General features: G+C 36.9%; 1 protein-coding gene across 1 annotated transcript in view; it reads left to right on the plus strand.

Moving 5' to 3' along the window:
- Positions 1 to 211: 211 nt before the first annotated feature.
- epha8 (eph receptor A8) overlaps positions 212 to 14,757 on the plus strand; it is a 649,052-nt gene continuing 634,506 nt past the window's right edge. Inside the window, 1 exon segment of the mRNA XM_039755789.1 lies at positions 212 to 316. Within this exon segment, the coding sequence (XP_039611723.1) occupies positions 223 to 316 (94 nt within the window). The 5' untranslated portion in view covers positions 212 to 222.

Genomic DNA, 14,757 nt, shown 5'->3' on the forward strand with positions numbered 1-14,757 from the left:
TGCTTGCGTGCTTGGATGCGCGTGTGCGTGGAGCGCGCGTGTGTGTGTGCGCGGGTGAGAGCGCGCGCGTGAGTACGAGAGTGTGTGTGTGTCCGCGTGTGTGTGTGCGTGCGTGTGCGTGTGGCGAAGTGAAGCCAGTCCAAAGTCTGTTCAATGTGCCTGGAGTTCCTCTTTGAGCTGCCTGTTTGTACACAGACAGATAAGCTGATGTACAGGGTGTACATGGCAATGATGGCTCCAAGATCGGGACTACTCGTATTTCTCCTGTGGAATATCACCTTTAAAGCTGTCTGCACTGCAGCGAGCAGCAATGAAGGTAAGTGAAGAGATGGGCAGATGGGAAATTGGTGACTTTCTTTTCGTGCATTCTCCTCTAACCGAGAGTAACTGCCATTAACAGAGAATTATTGCTTGGAATTAAAGTTATTGCTCGTCATGGTTCATCCTTCAAAGTGGTGAAAATGGGTAGAAATCTTATCAGCGACAGTGTAATTTCAGCCGCGATGGATCGAATTTGGTCAGAACAGACTGGTGAAGTTCTTACAACATTTTAATAGTGTTGCATGGACACTGTGAGTAAGGCACTCGCGGAGGAATAGTCAAGGAAAAGAAAGAATTGCATGCGACTAACCATCTGTAGATCGGTACCGCGGGAGCGAGCTCTTAGAGTGGAAAGAAGCAGAAAAGTCTCAGAGATTCGTTCTGTCCGAGGAGATTGAGTGCAAGGGGCTATATTGGCTTCGGCAAGAACATATATGCAACACTATCTATCTATCTATCTATCTATCTATCTATCTATCTATCTATCTATCTATCTATCTATCTATCTATCTATCTATCTATCTATCTATCTATCTATCTAAAGTTGAAGATGTTTCAAATATAAAAACGAAAAGCAATTCATGCATTATTCAAAAATTATTAGGTTGAATCAACTTGCTGAATTTTTATATTCACGTTGAATTTCCTACTTATTTTTTAATATCAGTTAAGATCGTGAGCAATCACACATGAAAGTATTATAGGCTATATTATAATTGATCTACTTTGTTATTCTCAAAAATGTTTAGTGACTATCATGACTATATATAATTATATAAATCTGCATTAAAGAAAATACATGAATCGATGCTGTACTTTATATATATATAGGAAGTGTAAACTTAAGTTACTTATGTAATTAAGTAAAACATTGGAGTCATATAACTTTACATGGTAACTTTTTTGCACATAATAAACGCTATATATATATATATATATATATATATATATATATATAGGGAGTCACATGAAGGGAGAGAGCAATTATTTCGTAAGTCATTTAAAATAAATAAGTTCTTAATTTATCTTCAATACATATCTCAAATAAAGAATTATTTCTAAATTAATCTGACAATGATTATTGACCAATATATTTTAAAAAATCAGACAAATAATAATAATAATAATACAGTTTATTCATATTTCACCTTTCCCTTGATCATAGCGCTTTACATACATTCAAAATGAACAACAAGGAAAACACAGAAAACTGAACAAATACACAACACTGGGTAGATAATAATATTTGCATAAAACATCAAGTGAAGAAAAATACACAAAGCAAAAAGTTTAGAATTAGAATAAGAGACAATGTAGTTTTATAAGCAACTTTACTTAACTGTTAACAAGAAATAAAGAATGACCTTTATTTTAAACTGCATATTCAAAATCATGATAGTCATTAACTGCATTTCATTCATTTTTTTGCAATCGACTCTTTCAAAAGGTGCTTCAGTATTCCAGTTTATACTTCTAAGCTTGGAAAATACCCTTTTTGAAAATAATTTTTCACTGGGGCCCGATTATAAAACAGATTTTGTTTAACTTTAATTGAAATGAGGTTACTATAGCAACATAAGCAACTCAACCTCTCTTTCAACTCAGTACATTTCAGTTAATACACAAGCTTCCATTTTCTGTTTAATTCTAGTAATAACATAACATAACATAACATAACATAACAATTAAAAGCTAAACTCATCAATATGTAGCCCACTCACATTTAACAATGCACAAAATTTTACCTAATATTAAATTTTAAGAGATTTTCTACTCCTTCTTAATTGTAAAGATACGTATGCAAAAGTTCTAAAAAATATGTTTATATGTTATGTGTGTCCATTTACTGATGAATAAAGTTCATAGTCTCGAAAATGACATTAATTCAATTTTCTTGTTGTTTTTCTTTTCTTTCTTTTTGTACTGATTTAGGCCCATAGGAAATAAATCTGAATATGCTGATGCACATTTTTAAATTAGCTGCCACTTTGCATGGTCGATCAACACATTGCATAGCCATTGTGCACTTGCTGTTCAGCACTGGACAGCTCCAGATACAGAACTTGCCTGCACTATGTGTCCTGCACTCAAGCCGAGTTTGGTTTGTTGCAAACAGAGACAGAGCTTGACAGGAAAATTATGAAGGTGCCCCTTTGATATCTTAAAAACCTATCAAACCAAAACTTTCTGGTTTTAATATTATGGATTTTCTGGTATCGCATACAAATAGAAAAGTTTCATTGTACTGACAGCTAATCACCTCTAAAATGTGTGCAGTAGCCTTTAACAGAATATATTTTGTCTTTATTGGAATAATAATTGATTTTTTTAAAAGTTAGGGTGTTATTGGCTAAGGTTTTTTTAAGAATTATTTGTCGGGATAATGACCCGGTAATTAGAAGTTCCCTTTTCCAGACCCGAGACTTGAGTTCAATTGCGTGCTTGAGCCCTTTTTGTGTAGAGTTTGCACATATTCTCTACATGAGTGCAGGTAATTGCTGCATGGGTTGGTTTCCTTCTTTGTCTCATAGACACAAAGGTTAGGGTTAATTGCTGACTACAAATTGGCCTGACATTACTGATGCAAGCATTAGAATATACAATGCATTCTTGGAATTACACCTTGCGTCAAGTGTTACTATGATATGCCATGGCCTCCCATAACCACTATATTAGAATAAACAGGATTAGAAAATACATTTTTGAATGACTGAGTGTGTTTTGTGATGGAGCAGCTTCCTATCTATGATTGTATCTAATCTTATGAATGAAGCTGCCAGAACAGAGAGTTGTACCTGCATGACACTGTGATGGGTAAAACAATACCAGAGAAATTGGGCTTTCTTCATAAAGTTTTTGTGGCACCTGTTTATGTGCTTCATGTGTTTGGAGATGGGATTTGCACATTTGTTATTTCAATATTACATCACCATCTTACTCTATTCTAGGCATTTGTAATATTCATAACATTTTCTTTAAATTGGGATGATGCAATGGTGGTGCTCAGTAATTTTTTATTCATGAAAGCCCCAAATCCTCCTTCATAGCATCCAAGCCACAGTTTGAACAGAGTTCTCTAGTTTAAAACTTTGCTGTATTTTAACAGCAAATCAGATCTGCAGTATTTCGTTCTGTGGACTAGATCTTCTCAAATTTCCTTCTTTTGCCTGCTAATGAACAGGGATATTCTAAGTGTGTCATCAAGACCCCATTTTTATTGGAGCATTTACATACTTGTCCAATCATCAATTCTTTTGTTGTCTTCCCATTTAAAGTTGCCTCTTACAATTTCACAAAAGTCATACACAATAAAAATATGGACATTTCACATTTGTAAAAACAGAAATTATATAGGTGAGTTAACTTCACCAAAACTCTAAAACTGACAAATTATTGGTATATCAAATTTTCTTATAAAGAAAAGTTTGGATCCATAAATGTTTTGTTATTATTAGGTAGCCCTTTTCTTATTGTCAGTGATGTAGAATTCCTAACAGATTAAAACATAACAACTCTGACCTGATATGTATCAGAAATGTTTTAAAAATGGTTCTGTCAATGCATCCGTTCATCTGCTTTTTCATTTTACATTTTTTTCTTTCCCCAATTCTTTCATCCATTAATTCATGTTTGCCTCCATTCTTTCATTGGTCCACCCGTTCATTTTTGGGATCTGCTTTTTCTCTACAGGATAACGTGGTTTGATTTAATTACTATGCAGAAGCCATCATTGTCATTTTTGATGCAGTCACCAATATAATAATAATAATAATAATAATAATAATAATAATAATAATAATAATAATATGCCCTGATATGGTGGTCATTCACAAAAATGAGAAGCAATGCCTGATGATCAATGTAGCAGTCCCAGATGAAAACATATTACTTAAAGAAGCTGACAAGCAGAGATAATATAAATATCTGTAGATCAAGATCAGTAGACTTGTGGTTCACCAAGACTAGAGTTATGCTTGTGGTGGTTGAGGCTCTTGGTGCCATCAAGAAAGGATTTGACAAGAATCTGTAGAAGCTGCCATGACACCACACAGCCCAAGAAATGCAAAAGATCTCACTGATGGGAACTGCTGACATTCTTTATAAAGGTGTGTTAGGTACCTGGCTGGGACACAGACACCTCAGCAGCCAACAGCAAATTACCATAATAAATACATTTAATAATAATAATAATCATAATAATAATAATCATCCTTTTTCCAAAGTATATTTCAATAGCATTGGAAGGTTGCGAAACTAAATCTCTTAGGTATTCTATTTAATTTCCTAAATATTAGGGAGCATGCTCTGATAGCGCATTGCCGCACCCAGCCCACGACGGAACACCTGGATTGGGATGGGAGTACAGTGAGCGACACCCCAGCAACACACTGGAACTCTGTGAGGTTTTATTACAGTGGCTGGAGGGAGAGGTCAATGTAAAAATATTAGTTAGAGGGTGTTATGATTTGATATTGTATTACATATATAAAACAACATTTATTGCTCAGATATGAGTCAGACTTAATTTGAAATAACTCTATTTTAATTGTCTATTAAATAAATGTTGTTATTTTTTAAGTAATAGTAATAATGATAATTATCAAACCATCCATCTATCCATCTATCTATAATGTATTCAAACTTATTTTAATTTAAATCACAGCCACTGACAGTTGAATGTAATCTAATACTCTCATAAGTCTAATATTAACAAAGCAGAGCCATAGTATATCTAAAATATCTCTTGCAATTAAAAGTACACTTACTGCTTTTCAAAAATACTTAATGGTTAAAATAATCAAGGAATATGTTTTTTAGTGTTTTTAAATAGATGGAATCGAATATGACCAAGAAATTAAAATAAATACATTAAATTAAACAAATCATCCATTTAGTTACGAAACCTGCTTAATCCAATTAAACAAAGTCCTTGACCTCCGTTATGTCCAACAAAAAATGATATAGTGATATACGCGAACCACAGTTTACTTTTGTGTTATTTATTTATTAATTATTGTATTATGTATTTGTATTATTTGTCTTCTTCATATTATTAAAGTTTGCTTAAGTGTAGTAATCATTAGCTGTATGTCGTTTTCATATGAGTGACTGTGAACCTACTTTTGCCCACCCTTGTATATATATATATATATATATATATACACATACAGTATTTCTTTTTAAAGAATGTAAAAAAGTAAGAAAATAATTTAATCCAAATGCAGTATTTATAATAATTTGCCCACTATCATATGATTTGTGAGAAGGATGCTACTTCCCGAATGTCCAACCTGCAGTAATTCTTGATAACTGTTAATGCCTGGCAGACCTCTGATATTTTTGCACTTCTATAAAATCATTTATTTTCTTCTCAGTTGCGAACCAGGCTGTCATTTAAAGACCAAACTCCAAATATTCCACTGGCTAGTTTTCAGCTGAGCTTATATGGATTAAATGAATAAGGAGACAATTGGCTGCCCACGGGGACAGACTTCTGCCTTGTGCCCATTGCTGCCAGGTTATGAAAGCATGAGAAGGATTACCGTGTCTTGAAAATGAATGTATAGATCAATACACTTTACCTTTTTTCTAAGTTTATTCTGATTGTTTTTCAATGTTTGAGTGAAACTCTAGTCTGCACACTCACAATGCAACTACTGTATATGTACTCAGGGTGACTGCTGCTTTTGCATTCCTGGTTACGGCAAATATCTAGACATGAATTTGGCTTAATGTTGATGGATTCCTGTCAGGAGGCATTGTATGAACACCAGCAAAAACTAAGTCATATTCACCTAGACTGTGAACCTTTCAATTTTGTTAAGGTCCCTCTGGGTGTTTCTCTGCAAAGACCTTGTATTCTTTATTGCTTGTACTATAATGACACTATGCACAATGGCACAACAAAGCAGCATTGAACCAACAGCAAATGCTCAAAAAAAAATTATCCAGTGTAAAAAGGATTGAAAAGTCTGCAAATATCTGTTTGCCATCATGCATTTAAAATCACTGGCAAGTGCAGTGCAGTTACATTTATCTGCTTAGCCCGCAGTTTCATCCAAAGCGACTTACAGAAGAGGTCAACAAAATCAAGTAAACGTCAGTCTGGAGGACTGTTTGGAAGCGAGTGTTACAGGACAAGGTTACAAAGTTAACCATTACAAGTGAAAATCTTGGAACAAAATACAAGCGAGTTAACAATTCCTGGGTTACAAAAGCCTAATAACTATTATCAGTTAGACAGAAATTCACCAAACAAAAGAGGTCTCAAATACTTCTTAAAAACACTGAGTGAGTGAGAAGTTTGAATAAGGATAGGCAACTCGATCCCCCAGGCCATGGAAGTGTCAGGATTGAGATTTGAGGATATCATCTACTGTTAAATTCTGCTCCGTACTTCTAAAATTTTTATTATTATGCTGTATTAAGGATTTGTTCTGTTCTGTGTATTGTGTTGTATTGACCCCCTTCTTTTGACACCCACTGCACGCCCAACCTACCTGGAAAGGGGTCTGTCTTTGAACTGCCTTTCCCGAGGTTTCTCCCATTTTTCCCTACAAGGTTTTTTTTGGGAGTTTTTCCTTGTCTTCTCAGAGAGTCAAGGCTGGGGGGCTGTCAAGAGGCAGGGTCTGTTAAAGCCCATTGCGGCACTTCCTGTGTGATTTTGGGCTATACAAAAATAAACTGTATTGTATTGTATTGTTTCCCAAATGTCTCCATATATCTACTCTCTATATATAAAATCCTAAGCCTAAAAGGGCAACGGTTTTGTGCAACAATTTTATGTGACGTTTTTTGTCACGCTTTAAATCGGCTTATTTTAAAACCTACATATTTATAAGTTTGGTATCATTCTTGTTAGAATTTATCGAACTTTAATGTGATGTTGTTAGATTTTCAGATTCTTATTCCGTTTTTAAAATATAAACTAAAATATTAAGAAAGCTGTGGTTTTTAATACCAAGAAAGTCGTGATTTTTATTTTTGATCGAGTAAACTTTCTTTCACAGGAACAAACTATTAAAAAAAATTATCTATTCATAACACCAATTTTTGTATTTAGGTGATTTAGTGAGCTGCAGGTCGAGTTACGATGACCCATTGCATACCAGTTTAGTTTTCACGTGATTTTTCTTGTTATTTAAATGAGTCATTTTTTTAAAAAAGTTTTTTTTGTCTGTTAGAATGTCAGCTAAAATGAATGGATCATTTATTTAGTCTCTTATAAATACTCATCGAGCATAGTGGACATCAGTTTAATGGGAATACTCCGATCAGTAAGAGAGTAAATATTTTATTCTCGTTTCATGATTTTTACTCCATTAAATAATAATTATTTTTTCTTTTACATATTTATAGAATTTTGTGATTTTGATTCCAATAAATAATCATTTTTCTTTTGCACATTTGTAAATTTTACTAATATTCTGGACCCAACTCGGGATTGGGTTGGGCTTGGCCCCCCGTAGTATATACAGTATATACAAAGGACATTCAAAAAGTTTCAGTACTCTTTTAAAATTCCATCAATCATCCATTCTGCAGAGGGAGGAAGAGAAAAGGTATTAAGTGACAGTGCCACCCCCTGGCTTGGAGTGGATTTACCTGTAAATGAGCCCTAAAGTTGTCATCCACACGCATGTGTGCGACATGGGGAATATTCCCCTCCAGTCTTCAATTGGACATTATTGTATCTTTAGAACATTAGAACATTAGAACAATCTAGACGAGAACAGGCCATTCAGCCCAACAAAGCTCGCCAGTCCTATCCACTTGTTTCCTCCAAGAAAACATCAAGTCGAGTTTTGAAAGTCCCTAACGTCTCACTGTCTACCACACTACTTGGTAGCTTATTCCAAGTGTCTATCGTTCTTTGTGTAAAGAAAAACTTCCTAATGTTTGTGCGAAATTTACCCTTAACAAGTTTCCAACTGTGTCCCCGTGTTCTTGATTAACTCATTTTAAAACACAAGTCTCAATGCACTGTACTAATTCCCTTCATAATTTTAAACACTTCAATTATGTCTCCTCTTAATCTTCTTTTGTTTAAACTGTAAAGGCTCAGCTCTTTTAATCTTTCCTCATAATTCATCCCCTGTAGCCCTGGAATCAGCCTAGTCGCTCTTCTCTGGACCTTTTCTAGTGCTGCTATGTCCTTTTTGTAGCATGGAGACCAAAACTGCACACAGTACTCAAGATGAGGCCTCACCAGTGCATTATAAAGGTTGAGCAGAACCTCCTTGGACTTGTACTCCACGGATCGTGCTATATAACCTAACATTCTGTTAGCCTTTTTAATGGCTTCTGAACACTGTTGGAATCTTGCAGCGCTTGAAGTTCACGTAGGAGGAAATACAGTTTGATCAATGTAATGGTATCATCATGGTGCTCTAAGTAGTTCAGCCCATAGCCTCAACCACACACATGCAGCTCTTCAATCAAATAGACATAAACAGAGTACGGCCTGTAATTTGGGTCAACTTCAAGCACAGGGTATATGGGAGCGAAATGTGGGCACAAGAAGAATGTGTAAAATCCGTACAGGCAATTACTAGGCACATGATTTAAATCCAAGATGCTAACCACAACACCACCATGCATCTTAAAAAATAATATATATACAGTATTATAATATACAGCGTACATAATACGTATGATTTTTTTATTTTTGTGCACACACTATTGAGGTTTACATTCTCTGCTATTTTGTCTATGTGATGTTTGCTATTTTCCCATTCTCCATGTGAGTTTTTCTATTTCTACTCCAGGACTTTCAAAAGACTCACACGTCAAGTGAATTGTGTGCTGAGTGAGCCTATTCATTTGCGATGCAATTTTCCCAGCATCGTAACAATTTTTAATGCCCAATTACTACTCCTCCTACCTTCACCGTTTCCAATGAAAATATAAAAGTGCGGAAACCTTTTGAATGTCCCTCGTATATATAGGTGCTGACCTGTTGACTACTCTGTAGGCAGGCATTTGAAATTAATACGTAATGCTAAAGGGAACCAATATAGTAATCTGAAAAGGAGAGTGGCATGAGCCCACCTGGACCAGTAGTTGTGTGGCATACTGTGCCAGGTACAGTCTGATCTTGCAGATGTTGTACAGAGTGAATCTACAGGACTGAGATCATTGCAACATTCTGCGACAGTAACTACCAGCTTTAGAAATCCTGTTTATTTTGTGGATGCTTTTAACCAAAGGCTCTTAAACTCCTTCCTTGTCTTCTCCAAACCAGGAGAATGAGCAGGTCTGAAGTGTACTATAAAACAGCTCACTTCGTTTTGGAGTCCACACTCACACAGTGACTTACTAGTGGTTACCTGGTGCTTTAAAGTGCAGCATTGTAGCTGGGAGGCCACACTACCTGGAAACTGAATCATTTGCAGTGTACTTCACATATGAAGAAGCGACAGTTTGAGCTCTTTGCCAAATCCAAGCTAGACGTGATCAAGCCTTATTGTGAATGGTAATTTTGGACAAAAAATATTATTTCAAAAATTGCAAGTATTACAATCTGTTTGTCTTTAGGATATGGGAATAAAGCTGCAGTACCTGAAGAATCATCTAGTGATCAGGCCATCCAGAACCTGAAGAGACAGTAAAGTTAGTGGAGGGGGGAATGTTAGAAATGTATACTGAAGTTGAAGATGTTGTGGACACAATAAATAGCCAAATCAGTTCATGTATTTAGTAGATTATGATTGATTAAACTTAAGAATATGAGAAGTCAAATAAATACTTCAACACTTGTGCCACTATGGCACAAATATGCCAGTCTGAAAAGAGAAATGCTAATGATAACAATACAACTGTTATTCTTGAAGCTTTATTTGCCGTTGAAGACATCGGACACAATGACTCTACATGTGATCAATTTGAAAGGAAGCTGCTATTAAGGAACCTTTAAAAGCAGACTTGCTGCTTTACAGAAATTTAATTTCCACTTATTAAGAACAAATCATTACTCAGGCTGAAAGACAGGATTCAAACTCTGGGAACTGCACATGTTGCCCATTATTATAAAGTCCATTTTAATGCATTTGTAAAGTATTCAATCTGATAAAAAACCAAACCAACAGGGGGCTGGAATCGACCCGTCAGCAATGGAATAAGGACAGGAGCCAACCCTGCCAATGATGCTGTTCATCACAGGCTACTCTTATAGAGACAGGGCCAACTTACAATCATCAAGTTAAAAACAAAAATCAACCAAAGTGTTTAAGATGTGGAAGAAACATTGAGTGCCTTGAGGAAACCCACACAAGCACAGGGAGAACATGCAGCCACATAGAGGCTGGTATTTGAATTTAGGAATTGGCAGCTGTGAGGCACGTAATCTGTGCCCATCACACTAGAGTGCAAGTTTAAGAAAAGGTAAAACCATCCTGCACTTTCAGAACATTTTAAAAAGTCGACATAATGACACAGTTCTGTCAATATCTTTCTAAAGTATTTACGATGCCTAGAAAAAAGTGCCCACCACTTTGGAAATGTTCACATTTTTTTGTTACACAACACTGAATAACGGTGGATTTTTTTGATACTGACCAATAGTAAAAGACTCTTTAATGTCAAAGTGAAATCGAGTCTCTGTGAAGTGAACTAAATTAATTTGAAACACAAAACACAACATATTCACCTTCTTCAAGGCAGTATTTAGGACCTGCACCTTTGACAGCCACGATAGCCTTGAGTCTGTGTACTTAGGTCTCCTTCAACTTTACACATTTGGACTCTGATGTTTTCCCCCCATTCTTCTTTGCAAAACTGCTCCAGCTCTTTTAGTCTGGGGATCATGAGTGAACAGCCATTTTTAAGTCCAGGTACAAATTCTCAGTTGAATTGAGATCCAGACTCTAACTTTGTCACTCCACAACATTAACATTGTTGTTTTTAAGCTATTCCAGTGTAGCTTTGGCTTTATGCTGGGGGTGGAGGTCTTTATCTTCCTAGAAAACAAATCTTCTCCAAAAGTGCAGGTTTCTTTCAGGGTGCTTCAGAATTTCCACATATTTTACACTCTACCCTTCATATCTTACACTCGGCCTACTACAGTAAGGCATCCCCACACGGCCTGATGCTGCCACCCCCATGCTTTACAGGGTGAATGGGGTGTTCTGATAATGTGCAGTGTTCAAATATAAAGTTTAATGTGATGGCCAAAAAGGCTGAATGGTGTTCTCACAAGACCATATAACCTTCTTCCAGCTGAGTTCAAAGTTTAAAACGTGTCTTCTGGCAAATGCTTGAGATTTCATGTGTATGTATGGCTTATACCTTTGCTACTCTCCTATAAAGCTGTTGTCTTTATAATTCTCATTGGCCACTTGGGGGCTTCCATCAACAGTGTTCTTGCACGATTGCTCAGCTGTGCCATATTCCTTCCATTTCATAATGATTGATCTTACTGGACACCAAATAATATACGGCAACTTGCATACTTTTTGTCTCCACTCCTTGACTTGGGCTTTGAAATCCCCTTTTCATGAAGTTGATTGGAGTGTTCCTGTTGACTTTATTGTGTAGTTTAGGATGCCATACTGACATACAAGTTGGACTTTCCACAAACAGGGACATTTATACTACAATCAATTGAAAGCCCAGACAGCTGACCTCTATTGAACTAATTCTGTGATTTCTAAATGATGATTTAGGTGTGTCATATTAAAGGGGTGAGATCAGTTATTTTGTGTTTTATATTTGTAGGTAACTTAGACCTCTTTGCACATGGGTGGGATGGTGGCACCGACAATCAGAAAGCTGCCCGTTCGAATCTCATAAAAACCAGAAGTGACTCCACTCCATTGTGCCCTTGAGCGAAGTCCCTTATCCTGCAATTGCTCTGTCCTGGGTATGACTTTAATCTGCATTCAGCCCCGCAAGCAGGTCCTCCAACTTACAGGGAAAACTTTAGGGCTGCTGGCAAGTTTGGCGCTCCAGCCACCATAAAAAAACCTCACACTGTTCCAGTGTGGTACTGAGGTGCCACCCGCTGCACTCGGGTCCCAGTCCAGGTGGTTTGTTGTGTGGTGGGTACGGCAAAATGCTATCAGCACATGCACCCAACCTCTCTCTCTTTGCAAAGATCTGTTTTCTCTTTAATATTAAAGAGTCTTTTGCTTGATGAGTGTCAAATATGCCAATATTAATATCCTCTGATTCAATGTTACACAGCAATAAAATGTAAAAACATGCATGGGAGGTGAATTCTTTTTATAGGCAGTGCAAAAAGAGTTTTATTTTGCTTTTAAAAGCAGAAGTGGTCCATGATTTAGGAATTTGCTGCAGGTCTATGGTTAATGTATTAACTTCTAATCGACTTGTTCTGAGTGAATATAAAGGTCAAAACATGCCGAGTGCAGTTAATTTTCTTCACCCTGCTAAACAGCCTTTAATGCCCCCAATTTGATGAAATTGTAATTAGTGAAACATGAAAGTAAATTCTGATTTTTGTTTTTTTTTTCTATGATAATTTTTTGGTGTCTGCATCTGAACTAATATTTTTTTTTATTTTACTGGTCACAGTACCTGTCGAAAACAGATAATAGAATAATTAACAAATATTTGCTATCTCTTGCCATACGTGTACCTTCAGCATCTTTCCTCTGTATTTGTGTGTGTGAACGTGTCTTAACCAGCGCTCCCTCTCTCGAGTCTGTTCCCATAAAGCCTTCTTCTCAGACTCAGTCATTATTTCCAAGTCACCTTTCTTACCTCCTGTCCAGTTTTATGTTTATCCTCTTTGAAGGCGACTCCCTCAAAATGCCTCGTGCACCTTTACTGCTCCTCACACTCACTCTTTCGCTTTTTATTGCCAAACCGACCAATCATCCATTCATCCGTTTTCCAACCCGTTGAATCCAAACATAGGGTCACGGTGGTCTGCTGGAGCCAATCCCAGCCAACACAGGGCACAAGGCAGGAACCAATCCCAGGCAGGGTGCCCGACCAATCACACCAAAGCTAAACTGACCAATCAGATTTCTCAGAACAACTGGACCTCAGTGTTATGTTATATAGTAGATTTTTTATTGCTTGGGTTAATTTTCTGTTTGCATGTCTTTTCTAATTTCCCTCAGCAGACTGATCAATGCTCCTGGTGAATTTTGTGAAATACTGTGAGCAGCATAAAGTAGGGGGGCTTTTTCATGCTATTATAGCAGACATTATGATAGTGGGACAAAGGAGTTGCATTGCAGTCTGCACACTGCAACTTCTGATCTCACCTCTGCTTAGTCTGTGTGACTCTCAGAGAGATGTCTGATCTGTTGATACTTAACATTGGTTAAAGAATATCATTATCGTCTACTGAAGGGTATTGAGGTCATGTGCTTAAAGGTGCTACATAAAAGAAAAAAAAATGAAGATTTAGTCATTCATTTACTGAGTCCATCTTATCCAGTTCAGGGTTTCTGCAACCAAGTGAGCATCAGGTAGGATTTAACCCCCTCCAGGGTGCCAGTCCATCACAGGGTATGCTCATACACTCTAACAGGACCACATTAGAGGTGATAGACTACCAAACCTGTTTGTCTTTGGAATATACAAAAATCACAATGTCCAAACTCCACACAGGCACAGGCCGGGCCAGGATTTAAATAAGGGGTTCTGGAGTAGTGACACAAAAGTACTGATTGCTGCACCAATGCCAAAGATGAAGATTATTATTGCTGCATGTGTCCTTGTAAAAGAAAAGTTTACCCATTTCTCAGCTCCTGTGCACACGGATTCTCTGTGTCCTGACACCTCAGGACTTGAACAGATGAGACGTGACGAAAATCATCCTGAGTCTCAATGACAGGCTGGTTTGAAATTTCACACAACTCAGGCCCTTGTCTCCACATTCCAAAAAAAAAGGTGCTGTCATGGAAAATCTAGAGCTGAAGATGACATTATGGCCTGGGGGTCCTTAACAAGTTGCAAAATACAGGGAGTCCTGAGTGGTTGGGGAACTCCTAATTAGTCCTTTGGACAATCTGAAAGTCTCAAAATCAAAACTGTGGAAGGAGGTTCTTGAAAATAAAATTTAAAAAATATGATACAGTGTTATGTGCCATTACAGGGTTTGTGAGAAGATAAGCTCCTACATAAAATTAGAAAAAAAGTGCAGTAAATGATTAAGGTAGGATGGCACTTGGAAATTGGAAATTTTACTTGGCTGTGAACCCTAATAGAGCATATACAAAGAAAAAGGCTGCCGCCGGGGACTACTGTGTACATGTGCTGATGTGCGGGTGTTACAGTATCTATTTATATGAGTACTTGTGTGAAGGTCTGGTCCATATGGAGAATCAGTGCGTTCAGCATTGAGCAGAAGCAGTCAAATGTGAGAGAATTACTGTAAGCATAATGCCAAGTGTTGCACACACGTTGTTGGTCAATGTGCGTATGTGTCATTTTGATGGCGGGTCAGAAGTATAAGGTGGC

This window comes from Polypterus senegalus, chromosome 6 (genome assembly GCF_016835505.1).
Source record: "Polypterus senegalus isolate Bchr_013 chromosome 6, ASM1683550v1, whole genome shotgun sequence".
Taxonomy (NCBI): Eukaryota; Metazoa; Chordata; class Cladistia; order Polypteriformes; family Polypteridae; genus Polypterus; species Polypterus senegalus.